General features: G+C 40.0%; 1 protein-coding gene across 1 annotated transcript; it reads left to right on the plus strand.

The window, feature by feature from the left end:
* Window positions 1-633: 633 nt before the first annotated feature.
* Window positions 634-16,789, plus strand: LOC147181464 (dual specificity mitogen-activated protein kinase kinase 6-like). The gene is made up of 12 exons (XM_086088427.1): window positions 634-1,008; window positions 9,152-9,221; window positions 10,699-10,747; window positions 10,820-10,933; window positions 11,012-11,131; window positions 11,200-11,316; window positions 11,429-11,480; window positions 11,572-11,699; window positions 11,796-11,873; window positions 12,828-12,967; window positions 13,246-13,291; window positions 14,778-16,789. The coding sequence occupies exons 1-12, from the start codon at window positions 990-992 to the stop codon at window positions 14,853-14,855; spliced, it is 1,011 nt and encodes a 336-aa protein (XP_085944553.1). The 5' UTR covers window positions 634-989; the 3' UTR covers window positions 14,856-16,789.
* The last annotated feature ends 1,041 nt before the right edge of the window (window positions 16,790-17,830 follow it).

Here is a 17,830-nt window from a genome sequence, read left to right on the forward strand (position 1 = left end):
GTTGTGTGGATAAAAATATTTCAGGAATAAAATCAAATTATGACAAAATGCATCAGCCGCAAAATTACTTTATTCTAGTAGTATGAGACAATTTTTTTTTTAATATTGAGTGAATATAAATGTGTAGTCACAATAATAAATATTACAACATTTTTCTTGTTACAGTTGTGCTCATACATCACTCATGTTTTTTTTTTATTATTATTAATGACTGGCACACATTCATATTTTGCCACTGCAACAGACTACTAATACAGTATACTTTTATCAGCACAAATGTAAATGATGTACACGTAAAACAGTAATACTACTATAATAATGTCGTAGAATTGCAAATTTGTAAAATGTTATAATACTTTATACTAATATATACTTTTTTTTTTAAGTACTCCTGTGTACATTATTTTTTTGAAGTACAACCACGTTCCTTTGTGTGCAGTGCTTTCTATTTTTTGTACATTAATAGTTTTGAGTATATGTTCCTCTTTATTTTCAAGTGTGCATTTGGTGAAAATTTTAGCCTTTAAAAAAACGACAAACACAACAACAAAAAAGGCCCTGGTTGGGTTTTAATAAAAGAAAACTACAACTCTCGGGGTGCTTAGCGGTGTAGCCGGAAGTACGTCATCACGTTACTGGCCCCCTCAGCTGTCAGACTTTGGCCACCCTAAAAAGTGCAGGTTTTTTTTTTTTTTTGTTAGCAAACTTACTCGAAGTGTGTAGCCCGCGCTGCCTTCAACCCTAACCGTGCATCTGCTTCCTAATCGCTCGGTGAACGCTTGCGTTAGCAGCCGGAGGCGTTCGGAGCGCGCAGAGACGAGCCATTTTTATTTCATTTTTTGCTTTCATCGCTGCTGCTAGTTTTTTTCCCCCTGCACGAGCAGCCTGCGATCCTGAGCGGGCGTACGGGTTCGATGCGGGGAGGGAGGGAGTAGAAAAAGGCAAAAAGTCTTTGTGCTTCCCTTCCCCCTCATCAAAGCAAAGGGGAAATGTCTCTGTCCAAAGCAGGTATGTGTGTTTTTACCCCACAACACTCACTCGTGCTACTTTTCCCTTAGGAATGCATATATATATATATATGTATGTGTGTGCGGAAGTCGTTTTTGTAAGCTAGCAACCTTTTAAGAAATGAAAGCACGCCAGGTGGAAAGCTTTGCACAGTGCAAAAAAGCAAGTAGAAGCTAGTCAGCATGCCTCGTTGACTTTGTATTCTGCAAGTGCAAAGAGTGTGTGTTCGGAAGCTAGCCCCCCGCTGTTGACATGCTAAATAACATTTGCAGCTAGCATTGTAGCTACATTCTGTACTCGCGTCTCTATTGTCTTCAAATTGTAAGTTAACGTGATTTTTCGGAGTGGAGAAAAAAAATAAAGCACCCGCTTGCGCTTGAAGTAAACGCTTAAGAGTGATTAAATTTGTGTTTTAAAAAAAGGAAAGAAAGATACAATGGCGACTACAGGTGTTCGTATTTTTGTCGCCGTGACGTATGACTCATTGGTTGTGATTGATAGCTCCAGTACATCAAAACACGTTAAGCCTCGCCTTGCTTGTTTTACTTTAATATTAAAATTATTATTAAACCAAAAAAAGTAATGCTGCGTGTTGCTGTGCTCAAACATTGGGGAAAAATGGACATCGGAAAAATCAAATAAAGGTGCTTCCTCTGTGTGTGTCGCGCGCGCGCGCGCGCGCACGCACGCACACACACACACACACACACACGGGATGATGATGTCGTCAATTTACATTTCAAGTTCACCGCTTGTGCTGTTACACAATCATTCTAGCGTTACCATGGTGGGGGAGTACACATACTGTGGCTCTCTTTGGCCTACCAAGGCATGTTTTGACTTGTGCTGTAGCTCTAAATGTTGACAGTCGGCTGGATGCAAGCAGGTAGCTACTGCATAGGTTCTCTGCTATGATCATCAGCATCATCATTATCATCATGATTACAGTTGACCCTCGGTGAATAGTAAACACCCCTCCTAAAATGCTTGCAATTGTCTATATTAATAGTTCAAACTTCAAACCCTAAATTTACCTCAAGTTCTGCAGATCAATCTGATGCATTATTATTATTATTATCCCCGCATACTTTAATATCATGTCATCTTTCAACGCTGGTTGGGGCTTGGCTCTGTCACTATCTCATGTGAATTGACAATTCAGAAAATCCGGGCATTTCTGATACTTCCCCAATGCAACGCAATGCAAATGCTTCCTTTATACAGTGAAAACAAACGGCAGCTTGTATTGCTTTTGCCTGTGACTATCATACAAACCACACAGATTGTTATATACATTTTCAAAACAAAATAATCCTCATGAATCAAATTACAACGATCCAAAGTCCAATGCTTTCAATGAGCGGAGAGATTGCTTTCCCCGAATTGACCACCATTTTGACTTGTGACGTTATGTCGGAATTGTGAATAAAGCTTTGTTGACACCAGTTACTACTTTCCTTCAAGGTTTTGGTACCATCTTGTGACATTGTGGAGTGTTATTAAAAAAAAAAAAAAAAAAAAAAAAAGCACCAAAACCACACTTAGCTGAAGGTACCACAGGGAGGGGACGTGAATAGGTGAATTTGCGAATGGTTAACCGCAAATTGACAATTCCGATCTTATTGTCACAAGTCCAAATGGCAGTCAACTCTGTGAAAGGAAGCTCTGAAGTTTGGATTATAGTAGTTTGATTTGTGAGGATTATTTTGATTTCAAAATGTGATGAAATGTCGTTTGAGTAATATAACAATTTGCTTGCTTTGTATTAGGGCTTCATGATACTGGAAAAACATGCAATATGCGATATAGTTGCTGAATATAGCGATATCGATATTATTGTGATATTTAACATGTACCTAAAGAAATGACATTTTTATTATCTAATGAAAGGATGACATTTTGTGACGCGGCAAAATAGGCAAACTCAATGTATTCTTAGCTTATTCATTGTAATTACCTCTCGATAATGTTCAACAATTGGACGGATGACATTTTAGTTAGCGTCTGAGTGGTCAAATTCAGATAAAAAGCATAAAAATCCAAATGGAACTTATTGCATGTCTTTGCGATATGCATATTGCATAGGCCAATATAGCGATATTGATATTTTTTTTCTATATATTATGCAGCCCTACTTTGTATGCTAGTCGCAGGCAAAAGCAAAACAATATGCCGTTTGTATTCACTTTGTAAAGAAAGTATTTGCATTGCATTGCATTGAGGAAAATAATAAATAATCGGAATTGTCAATAGGTGGAAGTTCACTGTAATTACAACATTGAGCGCATTTGGATCATTATGTTAGCGGAGAGTAGCTAGCCTTGGCCACCGGCCGACTTGATAGCGAACAGCAGCTTGACGGAAGATTGTAGTAGAGGTCTGACAAACAGATACGGCTCCTTTTGGGGTTGTAGACAGTGTGGTAAACTTCAAAGATGATTTAGAGAAGGGGCCCGCCCGATCACTACTGGTGGTAGTGGAAGTTGACAAATTATCAGCTGTTAGCGGCTAGCTGCTCAACAGAAGGTACAGTAAGTGTTGAGTTGTTTGTGATATATGTATTTTGAAAAGTCAGAACATGTACTCAAATAGAAAATAGTAATTGATATTTGTGCAGTTAATGAGAAGATTAATAGTGTGTGAATGACTGTGTTCGGTCTTGCTATCATCATTTACCTATTTTTTTATATTTATATTGTGTGTTATTCTTGTTCACACCATAATGGGCGGGGGTCCTAGGTCAGTATCGAAAGAGCACCAAATTACACGGATAGGTAGAGAAGTAGGTGCATTTTTCAGCTAATAGTTTGTTCTACAGAAAAATTCCCAAGTAAAATAAGGATTCACGAATCAGCAGATGTTTGTTTGCCATACACACATGAAAGCAGCGTCCAGTTGTTGTTGTTTTTTCCTTTTGAGAAGCGTTTTTTTATTTTGTTTTTTTACCAGTTATTCCTAATTCACGAGTGACCAAGGTTATTCATTTTTGTGATACGAGCTGTCACTTTGCTTAAAAATTATTCCGAAAAAGTGTCTTCAAGCTGTTGTTTGCCACTCCCAGTTGAAGTTTACGGTTAAACTAAACATAAAACGAAGATAATTATCACTTATTTCTTTAAAACAACCACAAAACTGCCTTATAAGGAAGTCAGCTAGCTAACATAGTACAAAATATAAAACAAAACGCCATAGAAGGGCTAACGAAGCTAACATCAATGTTGCTATACTGTAGTTATAAACCTATAAGCAATGGATATTTGAACACAAATTGTGCAGCAACACATGTAGACAGATAATACCATTTTCACAGGTGTTTATTTTTTGTCTGCTGCAAAAATTAATGAATGACTCTTAGTGAGTCCATTGTTCTTTATGTATGTATATGTCTGTATATCAGTATTGTACTGCCCCTGGTGGCCAATGTGCACACACCAAAGGGAGCCTGGAAGGGCTTAATGGAATTTCTGTTATTTCAATGGATAAATATGATTTAAGGTACAAAGAATGAATTATGAAACCCTTAAGTCAAAACAGCCCTTTATTTGTATTTTTTATTTTTGGTAGCGAGCATGTGCCTGGTATTGTTGTGGCATTGTATTGTTTGGACACTTTAGGTTCTCCCACACCAGCACCCTTGACAGGGTATGTGAAAGATTGTCAGCACATGAGTCATCCAACGTGGATTGTGTAAAAACCCACTCCGAGGAAAGCTTCCTGGCGGCGATTTGCCGCACGGGCCATTGACACTTTAAACTCAAAGCAATCCAGATATTTTCTTTAGTGCGACGTCGCTATCACGCCACCCAGGGTGGTATCCGCTCGCCGGCCTCGAGACATTTGATCTCTGTGTTGCTTATTTAATAGTTTAACCGTGAAAGATTAGGGACTTGGTTTTACTCCTACATTGGCGACATAACCCCAATTTGTTTTTGTATGCGAATGCGCTGTAACACTAACCAACATATTAGGACTCATTTTTGTAATATTGTAAATGTATTCTTTGTTAGATAACATTTTCTTATAAAATCACCTATTCTGCATTATTTTAACTTTATTTATTATAATATATATTTGTTTCGGATTAAGATGAGGAGGAATTATCGGACTATTTTTGTACAATGACTATAAACATTTTCTTTATAGTCGTTGCTCCCAAAAACGTATAAATATGTTCTATTTTAAATATTACCATGGTAACAAAAACTTGAAAACGTTGTTTATGGGTGTTTTACAGAAGGCTTAAATACTGCAATGGTCCCAAAAATTTATTTATACGCTTTTTTTTAATGCTAGAGCATACAGAAGGCTTTGACGCAGCTTCTGACCTGAAGAGGTTTCTTAAAGCAATGGTAGTTATTACAAAAAGCGGCCAGCAGGTGGCACCAAAATATAAGAGCTCAACCAGGGCCATGTTGCAAAAAGCTCTTTTCCCCAGTGTTTTAAACAGATTTGTGAATAATGATGAAACTTAGCTATATTCTAATGCTAATTGCTGCAAAACGGAAACAGATAGAAATGCACTTTTTTTCTGATGAAAAAAGAGACTAATCTTTCTTTTGGTAGGTTCCATGTTTTTATAGCGATAGAACACAATATTCTGTGGGCCTTGCAAAATCAGTCAAAATTCAGTAAAACAGCCGGGAGCGTAGGGGGTTGCTTCAGTGAAAATGGCTGAGAGTAAATTAATTAATTATGGAAAATAATGTTTTAGCATATTGCTCAATTAATGTCATTTTTTGCCAAATTTTTGGGGCGGTGGTGTTTGATGTCACTATATATGTCCTGATATGTTTTATAAAAGCTGCAGTTGAAATGTTGAAAATCTCTCTGCGTAAGACGATGATTCTTGTGTTTTCAAAGGAGCTTTGATGCTTTATTGCATTGTAGGGTTGCTTCAGTAAAAATGGCTGGGAGTGAATAAGTTAATTGATGGGAATAATCTGTCCAATAGTTGATTTGAATATTCAATATCTGCGGACCTACATAGAATGACAATTTTTAATTATGTAAATATTAATTCTTGGTATGTCTGTGCCTTGTCACGTTTTACTTACAGTATATCAACTGTAGCATCTATCTGTGTCTCCTCAGATCTGGCGCCGCTCCACTGGCAACATTTAGCAGTGCGCCAAGCGTGCGCAATGAAATCACAGCCCCCCCCCCCCCCCCCCCAAAAGTACCCTGACCGACAGTTGTTGCGTTTTTGAGCGGATGTGTCACGGCGTACGCACGCGCGCTATGTGCCCACCCTGCTTTTTTATGCATTGCATGCAGCATGTGTTGGGTTGGTCACAATATTAGACACATTTGCACAATGATTTAGCAACAAAAAAACAGTGGGAGGGGGATTGCTTTCAGTACAAGTGTCCTTGATGTTGCGGCGTGTGAGTGCATGCTTTTCTGTGCAGATACTGCATGCATTCTCAAGCATTTCTGCAGCAACATTTCATGCCCCAAAAATGTTTGGGTATGCGAGTTTATTTTTTTCAATCTGCATTGCATGTTTTTTTTTCTTTTCTTCCCAACTAAAGGCCAACATGTGTCAGGTCACTGCAAGCTGTTTGGTGCTACTTCATCCTGCATAGAGGAAGCACAGTCTATTTTTAGCAGCGCACTCGACGAGGCCGCGGTGGCCCTATTTTAGGCTTACGGCTCAAATCTGCCCAGCGTTTGGCTGCAGAATCTCTGAAATATTTGTAAAACTTGTCTTTCTCTCCCCCTGCTCCCACTTGATCCGACCAGTGGGGGGTTTAGTGAATCACACTTCCTCCTGACTGCTGTGGCGTGACTCACTAACTGGCTGCGAAAGCCAGTCGAAAGTCTTAACTGTCCCACTGCCTTTTTTTTTCTGCTACTGTGGGAGAGTGAAGGTGCAGTAAATTGTACGAAAGCAGTTAGTCCGAGCAATTGCACGCCCGTAGAGTGTAACTCATCATCCAGTGGCAGGTCACGAAAGACTCGAACCCCTCGCAAAGTGTGGAAAGAACCAGCGTCCGTGCCGAGAAGCTGTTCTTCCTGTGCGAGGCCCGCAGGTTGTGTCACTCTGTTAAAGGGAAGTCCCAGCGGCTGCTGGTAAAAAATGTGTTTATGAATGAACTCTTGTCACGGGTCCAAACACAGAAAGCCCCTCGTGGGAGATTTCAACAGTTCACTGCACCGCACGCAGCTAGTAAATCACGCCAAATGCCCCGATAAAATAAAGACGCATTGACGGCGTATCAGGAAGATGGATTGATTTCCCTTTCCAGCACCCAGCACCCCCTCCATTTGGGTCATCATACCAGTGTCGGTTAGTCACTAGTCCGCCCTTCTCCTGTTGCAGGTCCTCTGCTTGTTGTTCACATAATCTCCACTTAGATAACACATCATTGCTGGAGTTTCGGTTACAAAATCAGTACAATTGGCGTTTTTTTTTCCCACAATGCAATAAAGCATCAAAGCTCCTTTGAAAACACAAGAATCATCATCTTACGCAGACAGATTTTCAACATTTCAACTGCAGCTTTTATAAAACATATCAGGACATATATAGTGACATCAAACACCACCACCCCAAAAAGTTGGCAAAAAATGACATTAACATTAATTGAGCAATATTAATAATATTTTCCATAATTAATTAATTTACTCCCAGTCATTTTCACTGAAGCAACCCCCTACGCTCCCGGCTGGTTTACTGGATTTTGACTGATTTTGCAAGGCCCACAGAATATTGTGTTCTATTGCTATAAAAACATGGAATCTACCAACAGAAAGATTAGAGTCTCTTTTTTCATCAGGAAAAAAAGTATAGTTGTTCTATTTTGCAGCAATTATCATTAGAATATAGCTAAGTTTCATCATTAGTCACAAATCTGTTTAAAACACTGGGGGAAAGAGCTTTTTGCAACATGGCCCTGGTTGATCTCTTATATTCTGCGGCCACCTGCTGGACGCTTTTTGTAATAACTACCATTGCTTTAAGCGACCTATTCAGGTCAGAGGCTGTATCAAAGCCTTCTGTATTCTCTAGCATTAAAAAAAAACAACGAAAAAATAAATTTTGGGACCTTGGCATTATTTAAAATAGAAAATGTTACACGTTTTTGGGAGCAACATGCATTTGAGGTGCAGGTATTATTTTGTCTCCTCGGGGTCATTATCCTCGCATCCTATTGTAGTGTCTGTGCGTATGGTTTTAAAAGGTGGGGGAGTGTCATGTGCCTAAGCCGAAGAGAGTGTAGAGTTGCATGAATGTTAAATGGCTACGCTGTTTGCCAGTTTGCATGTTGCGTGTTTGATCAATAAAACGATTATCAGTAGTTGACCACGCACACAAATATTTGCAATTGGAGATTTATGATTACAATTCAAGATTGTCTGCCACCTCACAATACAAGATAATCGGTCATGATAATCTTTTTGAGACATCGGGCCTTTGCTGACTTTGATTGAAAGAGAAGAAAAATGCTCAAGTTGGGCCTGATTATTGGTGTGTGCGTACCTCACATAAGGTTATGTGCATAGCAACCAAGTAGTCAATTAAACGTTGACAATTGATTTGCGTGCAATTGAATAGCGATGGTTGTCCATGAATTGTGCACTACAGTACTTTGTTGCACCCATCAGCGGTGCTGTTGATTCATTCTCAACTAGTATGTGGTCAAAACAAAGTGTTGCCGAGTCGACACACCGAAAATACATCGATGTTCATGCAAGATCTTTCCTTGGTGATGTCATTTTGTTTTTCAATACATTTTGTAGGTGTATATGAGAAGTGTGAATAAATATCACGTCAAGTATAATGTACTGTAATTTGAGAGTGAGACCGAATCAAAGTACTGAAGTCCAAATCAGTATAGCTTGATTGTTATTGTCCCACAAGGAACAAAATGAAATTGAGAAAACACAAAACTGAATATGAAAAATACATTATAAAGATAGGAATATATTAAAATGTGGAAATTGGATTGGCTGGCAACCAGTTCGGGGTGTACCCCGCCCACTGCCCGAAGCAAACTAGGATAGGCTCCAGCACGCTGTGGCCCTTGTGAGGAATAAGCGGGTTAGAAGATGGATAGAAATGGATAGAATGTGGAAGTTATATTTGTTTTGTGAAAGTCTGTAGCATTGCAGGTAATGAATGGCTTGTCTTGTTTCTCAGGGAAGAAGAAGAACCCTGGGCTGAAGCTGGCCAAAGAAGTCTTTGCGCAGCCCCCACCAGCAGTAGCAGCGTATGAATATCTATATTTTATCTATCATCAACTCTATATCAGTCATCCTATATCCATGCAGAGAGCCAGATCCAGAAATTCTACATTTTCTGAGCTAGAAATGCAGTACAGTTTTATCATGCCACTGTTAATCTACAACCATTATTAACACACATTCATGTTAATTGAATACTGATTATATTTGTAAGATCACTTAAAAAAAATACAGAGGTCTTCAGTTCCTGACATATGGTCAGTTTGACCTCTAACCTTTTGAATGCCAAATGTTTCAGTACTTCTTGCACAACTCGCTGTTCTCTAACAAGGAAGTGAATGTAAACATTCACAACAAGCATTTTAAAGGGATATTTGACTCATTGAGACGTTTTCAACAGTAAGAAGATAAACTGTTGAAGAATTACTACCTTTAAAAAGTAATTTTGTCACTTGCTGTCGACTGAAGATGACAATTGTGACATCACCTGTGCTGAGGAAACATGGCTAAGGCCCCGTCCAGACGGAAACAAAGCCGGCTTCGTTCCTCAAACAAATCTCGGACACACAGAAGCATTTCAGGACTTGCGTGTGTCCAAAAGAAGACGGCTGTAATGTATATGCCAAGTCTGGAGTGGCACTGTAGCGCAGCCACAGGGAGCGTAGAAGAAGAATCGGTGAAGAAGACGGACACTTAAAAAAACAACAACAAAAAAACAACAACTTTATTGCAATCTACAGAACAAACATGGCTTTGCATGTATCAAAACAGCATGAAAAAGACGAACACAGGAGAAGTGACAATGGCGGGTGATTTAAGTACAACACCGTTTGTTGAATAAAGAAGCAAAATATTTTAGCAAGCAAGCTAAGGAGGCTGCGCAAAACGACTACAACACGGCTATCCGCCTTTGTTGTTGACAGACTGACGGTTCGCGCGCAGTCGCGCGAGAATTGGCGCCGACGTCATCAATCTGCGACAACGCGTCGTCATCGAGCTGCGACCATTACATCATCACTGGAGGAGTATCCTGCATATGGTGTCCAGACGGACGCGTACGGGGCGCGTTTTGAAATCTTTCCACTGTACAGCCCAGTTTCAAAAGGGAAGCTCCGAAACCGCGCCGTCATGTGGACGAACGGCTTAAACGGTAAGAAACTTGTGAGGATGCATTGAAACTGGCTTTCGTGTGGACGGGGCCTCAGTTTGCTGACCAAACTCAGAAAACAGGTGCGCTGTGATTGGTTGTTACCTATTTTCTCAGCACAGACGATGTCATCTTCAGTCAACAGCAAGTGTAAAAAATTGTTTTTAAAGGTATTAATTGCACACGAAAAATAATGAAGTTATTTAATCAATTTAGATCTATATTTTGGTTTCAGCCTGAAATCTCACCTGAAAAAAAAGGACATTAGCTTCAGTGTTAATTCTCTTCTGATGTCAATGAGCTGACAAGACAGAATTTCTATCGACAGTACATGATTAAACGATTCCTCCTTTCAGGCCCCCTCGAGATCTCGACTCTAAAGCGTGCGTCACAATCGGAGACCAGGTAAAGTCCTCTGACATTTCGCCCAACTGAATACATATTTATACGTGACTACTTAATACGATGATTGTCCAGAACTTTGTGGTGAAAGCGGATGACTTGGAGCAGATTGCCGAGCTGGGCAGGGGAGCGTATGGCGTTGTGTATAAGATGAGACACGTGCCCAGCGGTGTCATCATGGCTGTCAAGGTAAGGCTACCGGGTCGAATTTGTAACATTCTGACCGAACAAAATGTGAGCCGTGATGACACGACTTGCCCTCTACAGAGGATTCGAGCCACCGTCAACACGCTGGAGCAAAAGAGGCTCCTGATGGACCTGGACATCTCCATGCGGACGGTGGACTGTTTCTACACAGTCACGTTCTACGGCGCCCTCTTCAGAGAGGTCAGCCTCTTGCACAAGTCCTCGTTATTTCAGTGTCATGAGGTGTTTGACCGACTTTTTCTTCTCAGGGCGATGTTTGGATCTGCATGGAGCTGATGGACACCTCGTTGGATAAGTTCTACAAGAAGGTCATTGAAAAAGGCATGACCATACCCGAGGACATCCTGGGCAAGATCACCGTAGCTGTACGTAATCCTAATCTGTCAATCAACACATTAAATTCAATGTGACTGTATCACTCGACGACGATCTATTCCCCGCCCCCCTCCATAAGTAGTCCTCTCACTTCCTCCTCAGATTGTAAAGGCATTAGAGCACCTGCACAGCAACCTGTCCGTCATCCATAGAGGTAAGCACAGAAAAGAGAGGTCCACTTTCTCCTTTGTTGTCACTTTGTGTTTACTTTTGTCTTCCTCCCCCACACGTCTCTCCCCATCCAGATGTGAAGCCCTCCAATGTTCTCATCAACACTGAGGGCCAAGTGAAAATGTGCGACTTTGGCATCAGCGGCCACCTGGTGGACTCCGTGGCCAAGACCATGGATGCCGGCTGCAAGCCCTACATGGCGGTGGGGTGCCATTTAACTTAATGCTTCATTTAGTACACTTTTTTTTTTTAGAATGTACACATTCAATGAATAATCACTTGCTTCATTTTGTTTCAGCCTGAGCGCATCAATCCAGACCTCAACCAGAAAGGCTACAGTGTCAAGTCGGATATATGGAGTCTCGGCATCACCATGGTGAGGCCATTGCAAAGAACAACCACAAAAATATATATATATATATATATATATATATATATATATATATATATATATATATATATATATATATATATATATATATATATATACACTCTCCTTTATGAACAATTAATACCTTTAAAAACTAACTCTTCCACTTGCTGTCAACTGAAGATGTCATCACCTGTGCTGAGGAAATAGGTAACGACCAATCATGGCTCAGTTTGCTGACCAAACCGAGAAAACAGGTGAGCTGTGATTGGTCCTATTTCCTTAGCACAGATAATGTCATCTTCAGTCAACAGGAAGTGGAAAATGTAGTTTTTAAAGGTATTAATTGTTCAGTTATTTCACCTTTTTTTGTTAAATACATAACTTGACATCAGTTCATACATAGTTTTGATGCCTTCAGTGAGAATCTCCAAAGCAACCAGTTATGACAATAAAGTAAATGCATTGAATAAGAAAGTGTGTCCAAACTTTTGGCCTGCACTGTATTTAACACACACAAAAAAATAGTGAAGTGAAATAACAGAAAATGTGTTTTATATTATAGATTCTTCAAAATAGCCATCCTTTGCTCTGGTTACTTTTTTTGCATACTCTTGGCATTCTTACCTCTGGGAACTCCTTAAAGACTGTTGGAAAACCCTTTCGGGAGACTACCTTTTGAAGCTCATTGAGACAATGAATGCCAAGAATGTGCAAAAAAAAGTCATCAGAGAAAAGGGTGGCTTTTTATTTATGTACTTATTTTAATATTTTCACCTTTTTTTTGTTAAGTACATAACTCCAAATGTGTTTGATAGTTGTCATAGTTTTGATGCCTTCAGTGAGAATCTACAATGTACATAGTCATGAAAATAAAGCATGTATTGAATGAGAACTGCACTGTATGTCGACTGTTCCTATCCAATGTATGGTATATATGTTGTGTGTTTCCCAACATAGATCGAGTTGGCCATCCTGAAGTTCCCTTACGAATCTTGGGGTACCCCCTTCCAGCAGCTCAAGCAGGTGGTGGATGAGCCCTCTCCACAGCTCCCTGCTGACCGCTTCTCGCCGGACTTTGTAGACTTCATCTCCAAATGGTGAGCCTCACTTCCCAAAGGCTCTTGTCCTCTTCTTCCTCCCGGCTCATTCAATGACTATCACGATTGTTACCTTCAAAGCACCTACTCAATGTGTATGAATAATTCGTATGCTTTATTCATTGAGAGAGTTTTATTTTATTAAAATGTTGCAAAAGTGGAAAGAAAGCAGAATCCGCACCTTTTGTTGGTGGTGATAAAGCAACATAGCTAAATGTCCACCAGGGGGCGTTGTTTTCCACCTTATTGACTTCAACCCTCTCATGTGTCGTTTACAGCTTAGGAAAGGAGCCCAATAAGAGACCAGCTTATACAGAATTAATGGTAAGTCTGTTTCTGCAAATTGTTTTAATTGCTTCTTTTGAAGATGACTAAAAGCAAGCCCCCTCCCCCCCCCGTGCTTTAAGAAATATAAACGAACATATACAGTATGTATTTGTATAATGTATACTCAACTTTTAATTATATTTAATGATATTTTTTCCTGTTTCCTCTTAATTGTCCGTAGGTGTGAATGTGGCACTTGATGTTATGTGTCCTGCGATTGGCTGTAGACCAGTCGAGGATGTATCTCGCTTCTCGCCCAAAGTCAGCTGCGATAGGCTCTAGCTCGCCCGTGACCTGAATGAATGCCAGTGCAATAGAGCATGGATAGATAGATAGATTATTTTAGCTATGTATCATTCATTATTTGTGGGGGGGAAAAACTACAAATAATAAATCCATTCAAATGTGTATATGTTTTTAATACAGCAATTCGTTAAGAATGACTGTTTCCACTTAAATTGCAAGCTACTGGGATGCAATCTGACTGAAAATTAATCTTTGTCGCTAAATGTATGATAATCTGTGTTTGTGTAATACTAAGTATATGCAATCGTTCAAAGGTGGTTCTTTTTGAGGTCATATTGCAATCAAAAGTTTTTACTTTTCACAAACAAGGAGATCAACTCTGTTTTAGGTTTGAGCACGTCTTCCACGATGCGTTTACATGCTTGTGTACAAACTCACTGCTGTAGGAATTGAACTATATCGTAAAGTGAGAGCCGAATCTACTAAAGATTTAAAAAAAAAAATGGAGCAGACCATGTCTAATTGAGATGGCAAGCAGAACGCGCTTCGGTGGACCAGTGCTATTTACGTGTATTTAAATGAGGTAATTAGCATTTATTTGGCTGAGAAATTGCCCACCTTTTATGCAAATGATCCTCACTGATGCGCGATGTCTAATTCACAAACAACAGTGCTGATTGCCACATGCAGTTTGAGTGACGCCAATAACGCCTATAGAAAGCTTGTGTAAACTTGCCGCTCCTCTGTGGAAGCCTCTTTTGCGTGAGGGGACACGTGGCCTGAGCAATGTGATGGAATGCTCCGACATGTAAGTTACAAGAAGTACGCCCCTTTCCTCCCCATCTCTACATACTATATGCTCATATTATTCAAAAAGTTGCACCAATATTTTGGATTTTATGAACACTAAATGAATGAATGATCTCCCTTACGCTTATGTCCATAAACTCCAAAATATTGTGGCAATTGTTGTGATATTTTCTGTGATAAGTGGGCATTTCTAACAGTCCTGTTCACATCCCTAGGACTCCAAGCTCGTGTTCTGATCATTTCATCTTTCAATAACAATAATAATAATCAAAAGTTCTTTGCCCTCAAGCACACAGTGCACACATTCTCATTGTTTGTGCATTGGGATGTTGCTTTAAGGTTGCATGGACCCTGTTGTCTTATAATGAAGTCAAACGTCTGTCGTTATATTTCTCACCAAGCGTCTGGCGTCCTCTTTCCAACGCAGAAACATCCGTTTTTCACCCTGCATGACTCCAAAGAGACAGACGTGGCCAGTTTCGTCAAGGTCATCCTGGACGACTGATGGCTGGGGGGGAAGGGAAGGGGCCTCTCAGTGCTCAGTAGGCGTGACCTCTCAACGTCAACGCTCCGATGGCCTACCTTCTTTTTTTTTTTTCTTTTTTTTTTTTTGAAGAATGAATTAAAATTAAAGAGAATACCCCCTACCCCCCCCCCCCCCCGCCCCAGCTACTGGAATGACAGACTCTCATGCAGCCGCACTCAGCAGGGCGCGGCCTGACGTCTGACGGCAGCGCTGGAGCAGGAGAGCGCTTCTCAAAGCAACTGGAGAGGTTCGACTCAAACTAATATGAACGTTTTCTTTTTTCTTTTTTCTTTTTTTTGTTTCGTTTGTTTGCCACCCACCCAGAGCCAGCCATTTTTCAATAGTTTCAACCTTTCATCTTTTATCGGAAGCTATATTTACATTATCAGCGTCTCTTCTTACTGTATATTGTCAACGTGTGTATGAATTTTACTCTGATTGTATTGGCGCATCAAAGGTAACGCTGACAAGGGAGAAGGTATCTCTTGGCGGGGCCGTCAAAGCCCGCCCTCACCCGACTCGGGTCCTCCGCTGTTGCTATGGATACCACCTGGAAGTATTCTGTGGTCCACCTAATCGAGCTCACAGTTGCTCCTTCTGTGTGCCAGCAAATTGTGTGTGCGCTGTTGTTGTTTTTTAATATTCTGACCTGCATTGTGATTTTATTTTGGGTTGCATTTAAAGAAAAAAACAAACGTTTTTGCTTATTTTTCCTCATTTCTGGAGTCTTTACATATGAGGCACTGACGTGATGTGACAAAGAAGCGAGTCTGAGAAATGCATGCTCCTAACTGCTTATGCTTATAATGTGTTGAGCAACACACATCTTGCTGATATTCTGCAATACTGTTCACATCTCCAAGTCTGTGCCACTTTTTTTCTGGCTTTGTAGCAGTATACTACATAAAAGTCTGAAAAGGAGCACAGAGTGAGAGGCGTGATAAACAATTATGCTTAATATCAGTGTGCTACGCAAATGCTTAAAAAGAAGCACAGAGAGCTTCACAGCACTGTGCTATGCAAAAGCCAGACAGAGGCCCGTAGCATCATCGTGCTAGCCAATTGGCATTGCCTCAGTCTCGTTTTTTTGGTTTCCACACACCTATGTTTGCTTCTCCCAGAGACCTTCTTCTGCCTTACACACACACACACACACACACACACACACACACACACACACACACACACACACACACACACACACACACACACAGTGTGTTAGGGGGAATAATTTATGTTGAAGATGTAAATACTGTCTCCTTTTTTTTTTTTTTTATGTGCCACTGTCTGCGCTCCTGACAGTGCAGCCACGTGTCAGAGTGTTTAGTAGTAGTTTGTTTTAAAGCAGTGTGACATGCATATACAGTACACACAAACACACACACATACATATATTCTCGCTGGGCCAGCTGACTGACTGGCCTATTTTGGATGTGCTGCTCAGGTTTCTGCGCTCTTTCCTTGAGAGCTCGGCCCGCGTCTATGCAGAGTCACGCATCAAGAGGGCCATGTGGTCTTCTCACTCTCACCCACAAGTGTTCAGACTGTGACCATGTCAGTAGTGTTGCTCTGGTTTACACTGTAGTGCCACTTCTGTCAATATAATACGTAAGAAAAAGTCAAGAGTATTTATGAGAATAAGGGAAAGTTAGCAACACCGCAAACAAGCTGCTGTTTATTTTTCCTCCTTTAAAAAAAAAAAAGAAAAGAAAATTGGAGTCCTTGGACAGCCCTTCCCTGGATATGTCCGAGTGATTTTATTTTTTTTTTAAACATGGATCACAATAATTGAACACTTGCTCTACCTCTTACTCCTTCACTCTATTTGCCACCTTTTCATTTGGTGGGACTGACAAACTTGAACTGTGGAAAGACAAAAAAAATAAAATCAATAAAGGCTTTATTGTTCAGTATGTGGATTCTTTCATTGAATGCAATTGTCTGCTGGAGGATCATAAATTCATAGGTGCCTTGCGGAGTTTAAAATGTTAATGTTAAAGCTTTTTCTACAGCATGCATGCTCCACTAATGCCTAAAGTAGTACAAAGAGCCCTGACTTTTTAACTGACTGCGCCTATCAGTTTGTATCGTACCTTCGGTGTTCCGCCCGAACACTCCAGTTTCCTGGGGGGTGGGGATGGGTGAAGTGTGATGTCATGCTCGTACTCGCGGGCATTTAGTGATGTATTAGCTAGCGTACGGCACAAATGGGATGGAAACTGAAAAAAAGCACAGACCAAACTCCAGCTCAGACTCCCAAGAAAACTGAAAAGCGGCACCATGCACGAGCTTGACACAGAGGCTGCAGTTACGCTTTTAGTCAGAGGTGGCAAGCACATATTGATCCGCCTTACCAATTAATCTTTAATGAATTGTCAACATTTTCCTTTTAATCAATTACATTTTCTGCACGTTTTGTATGATTAATTTCTGGCGATGTTGGGTTTTTGTTAGCATTAAGTTATAATCATAATTCAAAAATGATGATATACTGTTTCTACTGTACTGAATGTGTTTCGCCTTTCTCATTGAACTACTGAAATAAATGACATAATTCACAATGCAGTTTAAAAATGGATTCAGATGCACATACCCAATCTTTTTTTTCTTTTTTAAACAGTTTCTAGTTCCCTAGCCTTTAAGGCACCTTTCCTGCACATCTCTGAACTAATAGTTACATAACTGTTTCTGAAAGCTGCTTCACATCCGACGAATATTGACTGGCACAATGTCATGCCTGATTTACAGTGCACACACATTATTCACATTTTAGCACTATGTTCATATTGTAATAAAGAAGCAATACTGTCTTTTTTGCGATTGGGTGTTACACTTTTTTTTTCAAAATATATAATTGTTCATTATATTGCACTTAAGTACTGTACTTTATTTCGTTTCTATAATATATATATATATATATTTATATATATATATATATATTAATTTAATTATAT

Source organism: Leptonotus elevatus, chromosome 1 (genome assembly GCF_054856555.1).
Source record: "Leptonotus elevatus isolate MCC_2025b chromosome 1, RoL_Lele_1.0, whole genome shotgun sequence".
Taxonomy (NCBI): Eukaryota; Metazoa; Chordata; class Actinopteri; order Syngnathiformes; family Syngnathidae; genus Leptonotus; species Leptonotus elevatus.

Excerpts from the sequence above, each read along its gene's own strand:
- LOC147181464 (XM_086088427.1), top strand. Across the intron at positions 10,934-11,011 it reads GTGTCATCATGGCTGTCAAG|AGGATTCGAGCCACCGTCAA; the intron begins GTAAGGCTACCG and ends TGCCCTCTACAG. Across the intron at positions 11,317-11,428 it reads TGGGCAAGATCACCGTAGCT|ATTGTAAAGGCATTAGAGCA; the intron begins GTACGTAATCCT and ends CTTCCTCCTCAG.